This window comes from Dysidea avara, chromosome 4, assembly GCF_963678975.1.
Source record: "Dysidea avara chromosome 4, odDysAvar1.4, whole genome shotgun sequence".
NCBI classification, from domain to species: domain Eukaryota; kingdom Metazoa; phylum Porifera; class Demospongiae; order Dictyoceratida; family Dysideidae; genus Dysidea; species Dysidea avara.
Window position 1 is genome coordinate 28,736,180 of NC_089275.1, and position 15,904 is coordinate 28,752,083.

At 39.5% G+C, this 15,904-nt stretch overlaps 1 protein-coding gene across 1 annotated transcript in view; it reads left to right on the forward strand.

Annotated features, from left to right (window-relative positions):
- Positions 1 to 15,904, forward strand: part of LOC136254619 (uncharacterized) — a 281,340-nt gene that overhangs the window by 145,206 nt on the left and 120,230 nt on the right. The window contains exons 8-12 of the mRNA XM_066047363.1: positions 358 to 546; positions 1,279 to 1,467; positions 4,347 to 4,535; positions 5,427 to 5,615; positions 6,348 to 6,536. Of these exons, the coding sequence (XP_065903435.1) occupies positions 358 to 546; positions 1,279 to 1,467; positions 4,347 to 4,535; positions 5,427 to 5,615; positions 6,348 to 6,536 (945 nt within the window). The remainder of the gene's footprint in view (positions 1 to 357; positions 547 to 1,278; positions 1,468 to 4,346; positions 4,536 to 5,426; positions 5,616 to 6,347; positions 6,537 to 15,904) is intronic.

Sequence of the window (15,904 nt, forward strand, 5' to 3'; positions counted from 1 at the left end):
TCCTTTTTCTTAGATTTTTAAAACAGTCCCTTTCCTTCCTTCTGCCACCTACTCTCACCCCTTTTGGAGCTTGCCTTATACAGTCAACCCTGGTTTAAAACTATTTAAAATGGTGAGAAACTTAGCTGTTGGCTACTTGTACAGTGGATACTCTGGAAGATAAGGAATTGGTGTAAAATGTGTAAAAATTTGGTACATGTGGCTTCATCCATTGGCTAGCTACAACACACTGAATACTTAAAACCGGCATTCCTCAATACTTTTAAATAGACGATAACACCACTTGGTCACATATTTTTAGTATGTATCTTATAGGTTATCTATACACTCTTAATTGCATTGTAATATTGTCACCAGTTCCCTGTCCATCACTTACTGATCCTGATAATGGAATAATCACTTGTTCACTGGGAGATGATGGAGTTCCTTCCTATGAAGAGACTTGTAGTTTCACATGTAACACTGGTTATGTGCTAATTGGTTGTGACAATAGGACCTGTCAAAGTGATGGGAACTGGAGTGGTAACGTGACAATGTGTACAAGAGGTATGTTAGTGTGCTTGTAAATAATATCTATATTACTCAGTACTTTGTAACTATAAAATATGGAAACCTAAGTTTTTAATGTCATATTATGTGTCTATTTACCAGTTGTAAAATGTAAAAGATTTTCATGAAGGTAGAATGAAATTGTTACATACAGTAGTCTGCTATATACATTCCATGTCAGGTTTCTCAACATTTTAATTGGTCAGTAGGTGCATATGGTTGTATTGATAGGTTATTCAAATTAGACTTTAGTACAGTACTAGTTTCCCTTATATATCCCAGTGACTATTCTATTAGAGTATGTTGATCTCCTCACATAAACCCCACAACAAGAAGCTGTATGCATTACTGCATGACAGAATTCTTAATTCTAGGTACTGAATGTATAATTAACTGTTACAATGTTTCACCATATCACTAGATGTTTATAGAGTAACTGTAAACTCATGTAAAAAATCCATTACAAAAGGCTGTTCACAAAACTAAAAGTATCTGACAACTAAAGAAATGATATCTGGTGCAGCCAAGAATGAATGTTTAAGAACAATTGACAATGTAAGTGTCTTTGAACATTAATTTATGCAATCTTGCTGCGTTTAAAGTAATTAATTTAAACTTAATGGCTGTTGATTTGGCTGCTTTTTTTCTCTACACTCACTATTGAAAAGGGGGGCCAATTACAGAACATACTTCTGTATTTACCACATCTTGTTGTATTTTTATTTCTAGTTCCCTGTCCATCACTTACTGATCCTAATAATGGAATGATCACTTGTTCACTGGGAGGTGATGGAGTTCCTTCCTATGAAGACACTTGTAGTTTCACATGTAACACTGGTTATGAGCTAACTGGTAGTGACAATAGAACCTGTCAAAGTGATGGGAGCTGGAGTGGTAATGTGACAATGTGTACAAGAGGTGAGTTGAGTGCTTGTTGACTAAACCATTTTTACATGTGTAATATATATGGTTATACCTGTAAATGTGGTGGTATTGGCACTGGCCTTGAACTATTATACACATTCTTAACTACACATTCTTCCGTTAAATAGTATGAGGTCGATCACACATAATCTCCATGCAATTAAAACATGACTCCTATTTAATTTTTGACAACAAATCATAATTTATATTACATCTTCAAGCTCCAGAGGACATTGAATATATAACATTCATGGACAATAGAATTATTTCTATTTTTCCTGAATCACACATATTTTAAATTTACATTTTTGTATGTATAATATTATATAATAGTTGTATGATGGGCCTGAGTGATTTGCCTGATATTTACAATGAAGCTCGACGTACACAGGAACGAGGGTGTGGGTGTACATATCAGGCAAATCACAAGGGTACATGATACAACTGATATGTACCATACCAATTGCAGGATAATAAGCCTGCAGCAGGTGATTAATCACCAATACGAGACTGACCACTAAATTTATTATTATATAGACTAAGGCCACTTCAACTAAATTTCTTGTTTCTCGGACCCGACCGACCCATAAAATTTATATATGAAATGTTTTTGTTCATGTTTAAAGATCACATATTCGATCACGTAAGTTTGTGGCGTCAATGTATTGTTGGCTACTATGTGTGGGCGAACTTGTTTATTACAAGAAGAGTTATAAAAGCAGACTATGGAAGGATATTTGGTCATTTAGATGTACTAACAATAACTAATAGTTTGTTATCGAACGTCGTAGTTACACGTGTTGGCATAACTTCAGTTTAAAAAATTATTACCACCTACAGTGGAACCTCAGTTATCCGGACCCCACTTATCCGGATTCTCGGTTAACCAAACCACGGAAATGACTGCTCTATTAGAGTAGTGACTGTTCTATTAGAGTATTTGAAAATACTGATATTTAAAAAAATTTTCTTCATGTTATTTTAAGGTTATTTATACACAGTTTCAGGGATACGGACTTTTCAGACTTATGGACCACCCCTGGTCTCAAGGGGTTCGGATAACTGAGGTTCCACTGTATTATTATTTTATTTATACCTACCTACGGACCCACTTTTCAACTAGTTTCAGTCCAAGAAACAGAAGATTTAGTTGAAGTGGCCTAAGTTGTATTCAATTATGGGTCAGCAGCAACTAGCTTTATGAATATGTTTCTTAACATGAATGAGCTAGTCTAAGGGTATCATGGAAATGTTTACGTAAATGAATTTACAAGTACTTTAAGCTGCTGCAATGTTTACAGACTGTTTACAGCATTTACTAAACATGTAGAGGGGCAAAGCTTTGCTGTAGAGTGGTTACCTTGTGTTATTTAAAAAGTTGGCATGGTCAATGTTCAAAATTGTGGGAAATGCTTGTGAATATTCTGTAACACTAGTTAAACAAACATTTTCAACTCATAGGATGGCTACCACTTCCGTCTGAGTGCTGTAGTCAGAAAAATGACTTTCATCACATGAACAATAATAAACTCTCACAATTGATTTAACTTAAGTTTTTATAAAAAGAAACTGGCGGCACTGCTCCCACATCAAGGTGTAAATGTACCATAGCCAGCCAGGGTTTATAAAATATGTACTCTGAAATTTGCCTTTCAAGTTTGGTGGCTTCATCTCTTATTGTCACCATACATATGGAGTATCCCCTAGGGGCATCTGAGAAAGCTAAATCCTGAAAATACAGTGATACAATGAACTCATTTGAATAATATTCACTGTAGAAAAAAATGCTGCAACTTGGTCTTGGTGTTTATCTGAAATATATGTTTGTTTGAATGTTTTATTATGGAGATTAGAGTATCTCAATCACAAGCCTGTTACACAGGTGTATTATTTATTCAATGGTGTTTAATTAGATTTTAGTAAACTAGTAAGGTGAATTTCTGTGATATATCTATTTATTCTGTTCTGCTCATAGCAAATCAATTACCCAGTCTGACAAAACCAATTTTAGATAATGGTATGCATAATATGCTTTGATCTTTGTAAGATAATGAGACCTTTAAAATCCACTAAGAGGCCTTGAAATGGTTAGAGACTTGCTAGCAGTAAGACCTCTCAAGCATTGCAAATTTCATTTTCAATCATTGATTTGCTTTGCTCTTCCAAGTTTTATCTTCTTCTAAACTGTACATGGACTTTACCAAGGAATTAAATGGGTATGCTTTCTTGTAAAATGGTTATTTTGCAATATCTGTAGTGTGAGTTTGATCTGTATTCGAATCGTGCCTGATTTCCATACTGTTGTGCTACCATAAGCAACAAATTGTGACAGTTCATCGTAATCAACTCAAGGTGCATCTTCAAACTGTTTTTATATTCCTGTTCACACTACTGTGATGACATAGGCACTAGCAAAAACTCTTTGTTAACATTATCTGCACTATGATTTAGAAATTTGCAGAATCCAAATATGCATCCATTTTCAAAATTGCTGTATACTGACCACCGTGTAATGTACCATTCATGAAAATATTGAAGCACACTAGACAGCGTCACCAACCCATTTTTATTCAAAGCCGTGAAAATTTTAAATGTTCACTACAGAAATGGCAAGAGAATTAACCTACAGTTTTGATATAGACTTTGGTAGGGTTGATTGGAGAAGTTTAATTTTTCATTGCCAACCCTACCATATAAATCCATTTTTAAATCACTTCTTCTGCATAAAGGCACTACTGTATGTAATTATGTGTGAAATTTGTTCGTTTTATTTTTGTTGTACATAATACATGTTGGCTTTCTTATAATTATATACGACACATCACTGTGTTACAATATGATCAGTTGAATAAGTGTTTGCTATTGCTAACTAGTTCCCTGTCCATCACTTACTGATCCCAATAATGGAATAATCACTTGTTCACTGGGAGATGATAGAGTTCCTTCCTATGAAGACACTTGTAGTTTCACATGTAACACTGGTTATGAGCTAACTGGTAATAACAATAGGACCTGTCAAAGTGATATGAGCTGGAGTGGTAATGTGACAATTTGTACAAGAGGTGAGTATGTGCAGTAGCTTGTTTACTACTGTATGCACCATCAAGCAGATTCTGCCTCAGAAACATTTTTAAAAACTTCAAAAGAGTACACTTACATACATAAGCCAATTAAAATCCTCAGGTTCCAACAGAGGAATTCTAATCATAAAGATTTCCCAGAAGACTTAAAATAGTCCTTTAGATTGTAGCAAAGTATGTTTCATACAAACCAACTTAGCTACACCCTGACCCTCCAGCTAGCTGTCAATGCTGCTTTAGTCACATACACTTATGTTATGAACCAAAGTTCAAGAAACTGTTATAACACAACTTTGCTAGGAATATTTCTCAAGATCACAAGATAGAAATTCTTTGCACTGATGATGGAACCACTGGTAAAAAGCTACATTAAGCAGCAAAAACTGTTTAAAAACTTAATGAAGGTAGTTTATGAATGCTCTATAAGTATGCATCTTTGTGATGCTGGCTCAGAAGTGTCTGGGGAATAATTTGAGCATAATAATGGGGTGGTGTGAGATATCAAGCTTATACATTGCAATGGTTAAGGACCATGCATCAGTTAAATGTCCTATTAGAGTATGTGGTTGATCTATTAGAGTCAACTGTTGGAGTGTTAGCTATATAGAGTGTATCTCCTTTGACCAACAGCTTCATAGTATGCATGCAAAGTGCAGCTTTATATGAAAGCTTTAGTCTTCTAATTTACCCATTGGTTTTGTGAGCTCCCAGTTGGTCTGTTTTTGGTCCTCTTCAAATCCATCAATGAAATCCAATTATGTCTTTATTGTAATTCTGTTTCATCTGCATGTTGCATGGTTGTAAGTGTACACACTTTACTGTATGCACTCTGTATGAATATTATTACATATTCACTATGATGATGTTGACCAGTTCCCTGTCCATCACTTACTGATCCTGATAATGGAGAAATCACTTGTTCACTGGGAGATGATGGAGTTCCTTCCTATGAAGACACTTGTAGTTTCACATGTAACACTGGTTATGTGCTAATTGGTTGTGACAATAGGACCTGTCAAAGTGATGGGAACTGGAGTGGTAATGTGACAATGTGTACAAGAGGTATGTTAGCCTGCTTGTAAATAAAATCTATATTACTCAGTACTTTGTAACTATAAAATATGGAAACCTAAGTTTTTAATGTCATATTATGTGTCTATTTACCAGTTGTAAAATGTAAAAGATTTTCATAAAGGTAGAATGAAATTGTTACATACAGTAGTCTGCTATATACATTCCATGTCAGGTTTCTCAACATTTTAATTGGTCAGTAGGTGCATATGGTTGTATTGATAGGTTATTCAAATTAGACTTTAGTACAGTACTAGTTTCCCTTATATATCCCAGTGACTATTCTATTAGAGTATGTTGATCTCCTCACATAAACCCCACAACAAGAAGCTGTATGCATTACTGCATGACAGAATTCTTAATTCTAGGTACTGAATGTATAATTAACTGTTACAATGTTTCACCATATCACTAGATGTTTAAAGAGTAACTGTAAACTCATGTAAAAAATCCATTACAAAAGGCTGTTCACAAAACTAAAAGTATCTGACAACTAAAGAAATGATATCTGGTGCAGCCAAGAATGAATGTTTAAGAACAATTGACAATGTAAGTGTCTTTGAACATTGATTTATGCAATCTTGCTGCATTTAAAGTAATCAATTTAAACTTAATGGCTGTTGATTTGGCTGCTTTTTTTCTCTACACTCACTATTGAAAAGGGGGGCCAATTACAGAACATACTTCTGTATTTACCACATCTTGTTGTATTTTTATTTCTAGTTCCCTGTCCATCACTTACTGATCCTAATAATGGAATGATCACTTGTTCACTGGGAGGTGATGGAGTTCCTTCCTATGAAGACACTTGTAGTTTCACATGTAACACTGGTTATGAGCTAACTGGTAGTGACAATAGAACCTGTCAAAGTGATGGGAGCTGGAGTGGTAATGTGACAATGTGTACAAGAGGTGAGTTGAGTGCTTGTTGACTAAACCATTTTTACATGTGTAATATATATGGTTATACCTGTAAATGTGGTGGTATTGGCACTGGCCTTGAACTATTATACACATTCTTAACTACACATTCTTCCGTTAAATAGTATGAGGTCGATCACACATAATCTCCATGCAATTAAAACATGACTCCTATTTAATTTTTGACAACAAATCATAATTTATATTACATCTTCAAGCTCCAGAGGACATTGAATATATAACATTCATGGACAATAGAATTATTTCTATTTTTCCTGAATCACACATATTTTAAATTTACATTTTTGTATGTATAATATTATATAATAGTTGTATGATGGGCCTGAGTGATTTGCCTAATATTTACAATGAAGCTCGACGTACACAGGAACGAGGGTGTGGGTGTACATATCAGGCAAATCACAAGGGTACATGATACAACTGATATGTACCATACCAATTGCAGGATAATAGCCTGCAGCAGGTGATTAATCACCAATACGACACTGACCACTAAATTTATTATTATATAGACTAAGGCCACTTCAACTAAATTTCTTGTTTCTCGGACCCGACAGACCCATAAAATTTGTATATGAAATGTTTTTTGTTCATGTTTAAAGATCACATATTCGATCACGTAAGTTTGTGGCGTCGATGTATTGTTGGCTACTATGTGTGGGCGAACTTGGTTATTACAAGAAGAGTTATAAAAGCAGACTATGGAAGGATATTTGGTCATTTAGATGTACTAACAATAACTAATAGTTTGTTATCGAACGTCGTAGTTACACGTGTTGGCATAACTTCAATTTAAAAAAGTTATTACCACCTACAGTGGAACCTCAGTTATCCGGACCCCACTTATCCGGATTCTCGGTTAACCGAACCACGGAAATGACTGCTCTATTAGAGTATTTGAAAATACTGATATTTAAAAAAATTTTCTTCGTGTTATTTTAAGGTTATTTATACACAGTTTCAGGGATACGGACTTTTCAGACTTATGGACCACCCCTGGTCTCAAGGGGTTCGGATAACTGAGGTTCCACTGTATTATTATCAAACAGTACGATAGTACTGTTTAAGTAGGGATCGGGGTGGATTTGGCGCGCGCCTCAAATTTCGATCCCTCAAAAATCATCCTAGAAATATCTCACACAGCAAATAAACCTTTTACTAAAGAGTCTTCAAGTTTCTAACTTTATTTCTAGCGTGATATATCAGGAAACGACTAGAAAAGTGCTGGAATTTTATTTCTAAAAAATCGCTAAAACAGAAATTTTCGTCTGCCTGTCAGCCTGCCTGCCTGCCTGACCACATTCGCAAGGCTACAGGCCAAACGAAGCAGCGAAGGATCACCATTCTTTGCCACAATATTTAACTCACTGCTGGGATGTGCCTTTTCAGGTTTCGATGAGTGTCTGCCTTCTGCGCTTTGCCTTTCCTTTTATCTTCAATTACGGATCGTCTTCTTCTTTTCCAGTCACGGAGGCGTTAATAATTCGTATCGACACTTTCCTTAGAGCAGCCGTATTCGGACGCCACAAAACTAATAACAGATTCCGTACTGTAAGGGCAAGTAGATGCCTGTATAGCAACACTTGCAAAGCGATCAAACAGCCTAGTGAAGTAAGAACACACTGCTACGCCCTTATCAATCAGAGCGCGCACTTGTACTTAACGATCACTGGACCACGCCCATTATTAATGGTCCAGCTGTAACTAATTGTAGAAAACAGAAGATAGAAACCCTGCATGCCTTTCAATTTAGTAATTGAGCAGCTTGCATAAAGCAAGCAGCAAGATCGAGATACTCTAATAGAGCAGTCAGTGCCAAAGATCAATAATAGCTATATACCTATACCAAAAGAAGTTAACAAACTAGTGAATTTAAAAATTGTTAATTTAGGAATGGAAGTAGGGTGTCGAGAATGAAGACTGACTGACTCTAATATAGCAAGTTTATGTTTTATCTTATTGTACTAGGTTAGGCTATAGGTATTTTCAATTGCGGTTGTACATGTGAGCTCTGTGTGTGTGCGTTATATGGAATCTTTCCCGCCTCGTGGTGCATGGTGATAGAAGTCAAGTGGTTTTCGTCAAACATTCCAGCAAGAGAACCTGGTAGCTGAGACGACCGGTATTTGGAGACACTCCCGCATCTGTCTCATTGGTGCTGTGACGCAGTCGCGAGTCGTTAGCTTTACACTTTCTAACCCGCCGCTTAAAAGTCGTGGTACCGTGGCAAAGGAGAACGGTACCCAGTAAGGCAAGCGACTCATTATCTTGATTCTGTTCTTGTTGGTTTTATTTCAGTTACCGAAAGCAAATTATGACGACGGAAGTTTCACACCTCCGAGCGTCACGAAGGGCTCATCGCGCTCACCTCACTCGAGTTTTTGGGAAGATTGACGCCATTCTGGAGAGCAACGATGCTCCTGATGAGAGAAACACTTCCACCCTTCAGACATCGTTAGAGCAACTCGAAGCCAAGAAATGTACCATTGCGGAACTTGACACAAAATTGTTGCTACAATTGAGGATCCAGAAGCACTTGAATCAGAAATTTTGGACTCCGAGGAAATAATGTTCAATGTGACTGAGAAAATTACATTAGTCAAAGCAGTGTTGGCCAGACCAAAGCCACTCAATATTCAAGCTCTACCCTTTCAACCGCAGAGTGTCATGATCCAACCATCCAGTAACTCAATCAGTGATCAATTGTTAAGTCATTCGGTTAGTGACCGACCATCCAATCACACCGTCAGTGATCAGCCATCAAATCACACTGTCAGTGATCAGCCATCAAGCCATACAGTTAGTGATCAATCAGCAAGTCATTCAGCCATTGTTCAACCATCAAATGAAGATGCATCTGTGACTGACACCCCTCAACAACAGCAGCGAACTGAATCCAACGAAGGAGCAAATCTCACTCAGGCTCAGGGGTATGTTAACACCTTTGCTGGTATGTCCCAGAATGTCAACCGCCTCCCCAAGCTAACATTACCCACATTTGGAGGTGACCCATTGAAGTGGCAGACATTTTGGGACTCCTTTGATTCTGCTGTGCACTCTAACAATGTGTTGACTAATGTTCAGAAACTGAACTATCTGAGGGCACACCTTGAAGGTGAAGCTGCAAGGGCAATTGCTGGATTTCCCTTGACCAGTGTTAATTACCAACAATCCTTAGATCTGTTGAAGGACAGGTTTGGTGATCAACAGAGAATCATTAATGCCCATATGCATTCACTGATGAACTTGCCACGTGCTAGCAACAACATAACTGGTTTGAGGGCCTTCCATGATGCCATTGAAAATCATGTTCGTGGTCTGTCAGCCTAGGGTCAATCAACAACGAGTTATGGGGCCCTGTTAGTTCCTATGGTACTAGGGAGACTTCCTGCTGATGTGAGAAAAAACCTGACCAGAGAGCACAGCAGCCTAGAGTGGACCCTTGACAAGCTAAGGAAATCAATTGCCACAGAGATAAGAGTCCTTGAAGCTGGTGCCCTAGTTTCTCCATCTCAGTCGGATGAACACCACTCCACAGCTTCATTTCACACAGGGGCCATGAGCAAACCTGAACCTAGGAAGCTTAAGTGTGTATTTTGCAAGGGACCACACCCAGCTACACAGTGTGACACTATCCCAGACCAGTCTAAACGCATGGACATTGTCAAGCGTGATAAGCTTTGTTTTAATTGCCTTGGTCACCACAGAGTTGGTCAATGTCAGTCGAAGGGCCGCTGCAAACACTGCAAGGAGCGACATCATACCAGCTTGTGTCGAGGGACACATCACCAACAGAATCCTCCTAACACACAGAGACCAACTTCAGAACAGCAATCTACTCCCCCCACTCAAACTGCACAGAATTTGATAAATTCCACGATATCACATCCTCAGCCAACTAAGGTATGCTTTCTGAAGACAGCTGTTGCTACAGTGAGAGCTAACAACTTTTCTGCACAAGCAAACATATTACTAGACGAGGGAGCACAACACTCATTTATCACACAAACTCTCGCCAACTCTCTGCACCTTAATGTTCAAAGAAGAGAATCAGTTGCAATTGCTGCATTTGGAGCATCAGAGGTTTCCAACCAGACTCTTCCTGTTGCCACAATCTGCCTAGAAACTACAGAAGGCATTCAGATTCCTATCAATGTTCTTGTCACTTCGAGAATCGCTCAGCCACTCCGTAACCTTCCCTTTTCCTATATTAAGCAACTGCCATATTTGAAGGGGCTACACCTTAACCATGCAATCTCAGACAGTGATGTAATCAACATCTCAATGCTTATAGGAGCCGATGCTTACTGGTCCATTGTGCAGGAAGCCATAGTTCGAGGACCAGGTCCTACTGCTGTTCAGACTAAGATTGGGTACTTACTTTCAGGACCACTATACAACTACACCAGCTCTATAGCATCCAGTGTATTTCATCTTAGTTCAGCATCACTGTTCGACTCAAGTAGTATCACCCCAGTAGAAAGCACACACTTTGGGCTGAGTAAGGAATCATCTGACTTCCTACAGGAGTACCTTCACAACTCAGTAAGTTGGCAGAGTGATGGTACATACATTGTGAGCTTTCCATGGAAATCCAGCCACCCCGTGCTACCTACAAACAAGTCCACTTGTGAACGACGTGTGAGGTCCCTTACTCGTAAACTAAGCAACACTACTGGCATGCTTAAAGTTTACCACAGCATAATAGAGGAACAACTGAGACGTGGATTCATTGAGCAGGTACCAATCTCAGAATTAGCCAAGCCATGCCATTACATACCACATCACGGTGTGCACAAGGATTCAGCAACAACACCGCTCAGGATCGTGTATGACTGCAGCAGCCGTGAAGCCAAGCATTTGGCAAGTCTCAATGACTGTCTAGAAACTGGGCCTCCCTTTCTACAAGAACTACCAGCTATCCTCATCCGATTCCATTGCCACAAGTTTGGTATTAGCGCTGACATTGAAAAGGCATTCCTACATGTTCAGTTGCACGCCAAGGACCGTGACTACACTCGTTTTCTCTGGCCCTGCTGTCCTGATGATCCCAATAGCCCACTTCAAACATACCCATTCAAAGTTGTCCTGTTTGGATCGGCCAGCTCGCCATTTATGCTGTATGCTGCCCTTCATTGCCATCTCACACACTGTAGTTCGACAACATCCAAGGATCTTCTTCAGAATCTGTATGTGGACAATATTCTGTCAGGGTGTTCTACTGAAGAAGAGTCCATTGTGTACTACACTGAGGCCAGAAAGGCACTATCTGATGCCAACTTTAATTTAAGAAGCTGGGCATCTAACAGTGCACAATTGACTACTGCAGCAGAGAAGGATCAAGTTATGGATAGTGGCAAACAGATAAACACACTTGGACTTGTGTGGGACACTGCCAATGACAATTTGTCACTCTCTCAGAAGGCCTTACCACTTGACAATTCTCCAGCCACAAAGCGCAAAGTGTTGCAGCAATCCTCCATGATTTTTGACCCATTGGGTTTTGCGTCCCCAGTTATGATTAGTGCCAAATTACTGCAACAACAACTATGGCAGAACAAGTTATCATGGGACAGTCCACTCCCGGCAGAGAGCCAACAACAATGGCAGACCCTTCTAGATGATCTCCGACAACTACACGCAATCTCCTTTCCTAGGTGTTACTTTAAGGATGAATTAAGTACAGATGCTCCTATTGAACTACACGTATTCTGTGACGCAAGCACTAAGGCTTATGGAGCAGTGGCATACTTTCGTCAAGGCAGTGAAACATCATTTGTGATCTCGAAATCCAGAGTGGCCCCCCTGAAACAACTCACACTTCCTAGACTAGAACTGATGGGTGCCACTACTGCAGCTCAGATGTTTACTTGGATCAGTTCGTCAATTCATCACAGGATCAACTCAGTCCATATGTGGTGTGACAGCCAAATCGTACTTCATTGGCTCAACAGTGATAAGAAACTGAAGCAGTTTGTTTCCAATCGTGTGTCAGCAATCACTAAAGCTTGCCCTGTCCAATGGTGGGGTTACTGTCCATCTGCAGACAATCCTGCGGACTTGTTAACTAGAGGCATTTCGTTCTCAGCTTTACAAGCCTCAACTATGTGGACACATGGACCAGAGTGGATTGTTCATGAAGAATTAAGGCCAACATGGAGTGCTACTGACATACTAAATGTTCAACTTACTGTTACAGATGCTGAGTTGCAATCACCGGACCCAGTTGAAGAAACAACCAAAGGCGATCAGCACCCTACTGTGGCAGCCGTCATTGACATAGAGAGGTACGGTACTCTATCTAAACTGTTGTACATCACTGCATACGTGTTGCGATTTATTGAGTGTATCAAATCACATGAATCCAAGCCTGTAGGACCAATCACTGCCAGTGAACTAAGTAATGCCCAGAATGTGTGGATCCAAAGCTGCCAACATTCAACTTACCTGAAGGAAATCCACTCTTTACACAGGGGACGGACATCCAGTAGACGTCTCCCACTTGTCAGACAGCTCAGGTTGTTTTTAGACTCTGACAATTTCCTCCGTTGTGGTGGGAGGATACATAATGCTCCAGTTGACCACAATACCAAGTTCCCCTATCTTCTCCCCCCCAATCACAGACTAACCGCCTTGATTGTGTATGCTACTCATGCCACTCAACTACATGGGGGCACAGATACTACAGTGACTGCTCTGAGACAACGTTTCTGGATTCCTGCAGCACGGAGAGTAGTGGCGAGGTTGCTTCAGAAGTGTGTGATCTGTCGTAGAGTTGCTGGAAAACCATTTCCTATCCCTGATCCACCACCGCTGCCACAGGCCAGAGTACAAGATGGCCCTCCCTTCAATGTGACTGGAGTTGATTTTACGGGAGTGATGTACGTGAAGAGGGAAGGAATGGTCGGTGAGTATAAGGTGTATGTGTGCTTGTTCACCTGCGCTAGTACCCGGGCTGTGCACCTTGAAATTGTAACTGACCTTACAGAAGAAACCTTTCTACAAGCTTTCCAAAGGTTTGCTGCCCGCAGGTCATTGCCCCGTCTGATCATATCAGACAATGCTTCAACTTACACATCAGCAGCAAAGGAGTTACATGAATTGTTCCAGTCACCTACACTGAAGTCTGCTCTTATGCACAAGAGCACAACATGGAAATTCATTCCCAAAAGAGCTCCCTGGTATGGGGGCTTTTGGGAGAGGCTGGTTGGAATGGTGAAGATGTCTCTGAAGAAGACCTTAGGCCGTGCCTTTATCACACTCACTGTCCTCCAAACCACCATTGTTGAAGTCGAAGCAGTGCTCAATGATCAACCTCTAACACACCTCTCATCTGCCACTGGAGACCTTGAACCATTAAAACCCTCTCATTTGTTGTGTGGATGTCGAATTGTTCCTCTACCACATCCAAATGTTACAGATGAAGAGATATCTGACCATGATTACCACTCTGCAGACCAGTTGAGAAGTAAGATAGACCGACAAGGCCTGCTATTACAGCACTTTCAATCACGATGGAAGAAGGAATATCTGACTTCGTTACGAGAAGTGCACCGCACAACAGGCACCACAGAACAAACAGTCAAGACAGGCGATGTGGTGCAAATACATGATGATTGTCCTAGAAACCAGTGGAGACTTGGAGTGGTTGAAGAAGTTGTGAAGGGGAAGGATGGATTTATCAGATCAGTGACATTACGCACGACAAGTGGACGCACTAATCGTCCAATTGCATGTCTATATCCCTTGGAAGTGACACATTCTCCAACAGACGTGGAAACACTTGAGCAAGAACCTGAGCTGCCAGCACAACAGAATAACCAGATCTCTCACAGACATCCCAGGGGAGCAGCCTTAAGAGCAAGGAGGCAGTTAAGTGAATGAACTGAAATACTACGCCGCCGCCCAGAGGATGTCGAGAATGAAGACTGACTGACTCTAATATAGCAAGTTTATGTTTTATCTTATTGTACTAGGTTAGGCTATAGGTATTTTCAATTGCGGTTGTACACGTGAGCTCTGTGTGTGTGCGTTATATGGAATCTTTCCCGCCTCGTGGTGCATGGTGATAGAAGTCAAGTGGCTTTCGTCAAACATTCCAGCAAGAGAACCTGGTAGCTGAGACGACCGGTATTTGGAGACACTCCCGCATCCGTCTCATAGGGATCAAGCGATAAAAACTACTGAAACAAGTGATTTGAATGATGGCAACTATTACAACATAGCTTTGTGGGGAAATCCCTACTTTGGCATTGAACATATATGGTGACGTGGTGAGATGCCAAAGTAAGGATTTCCCAACAAAGCTATGTTGTAATAGTTGCCATCATTCAAATCACTTGTTTCAGTAGTTTTTATCGCTTGATCCCTACTTCCATTTCTAAATTAACAATTTTTAAATTCACTAGTTTTATTTATACCTACCTACGGACCCACTTTTCAACTAGTTTCAGTCCAAGAAACAGAAGATTTAGTTGAAGTGGCCTAAGTTGTATTCAATTATGGGTCAGCAGCAACTAGCTTTATGACTATGTTTCTTAACATGAATGAGCTAGTCTAAGGGTATCATGGAAATGTTTACGTAAATGAATTTACAAGTACTTTAAGCTGCTGCAATGTTTACAGACTGTTTACAGCATTTACTAAACATGTAGAGGGGCAAAGCTTTGCTGTAGAGTGGTTACCTTGTGTTATTTAAAAAGTTGGCATGGTCAATGTTCAAAATTGTGGGAAATGCTTGTGAATATTCTGTAACACTAGTTAAACAAACATTTTCAACTCATAGGATGGCTACCACTTCCGTCTGAGTGCTGTAGTCAGAAAAATGACTTTCATCACATGAACAATAATAAACTCTCACAATTGATTTAACTTAAGTTTTTATAAAAAGAAACTGGCGGCACTGCTCCCACATCAAGGTGTAAATGTACCATAGCCAGCCAGGGTTTATAAGATATGTACCCTGAAATTTGCCTTTCAAGTTTGGTGGCTTCATCTCTTATTGTCACCATACATATGGAGTATCCCCTAGGGGCATCTGAGAAAGCTAAATCCTGAAAATACAGTGATACAATGAACTCATTTGAATAATATTCACTGTAGAAAAAAATGCTGCAACTTGGTCTTGGTGTTTATCTGAAATATTGTAGTGCTTATGTTTGTTTGAATGTTTTATTATGGAGATTAGAGTATCTCAATCACAAGCCTGTTACACAGGTGTATTATTTATTCAATGGTGTTTAATTAGATTTTAGTAAACTAGTAAGGTGAATTTCTGTGATATATCTATTTATTCTGTTCTCCTCATAACAAATCAATTACCCAGTCTGACAAAACCA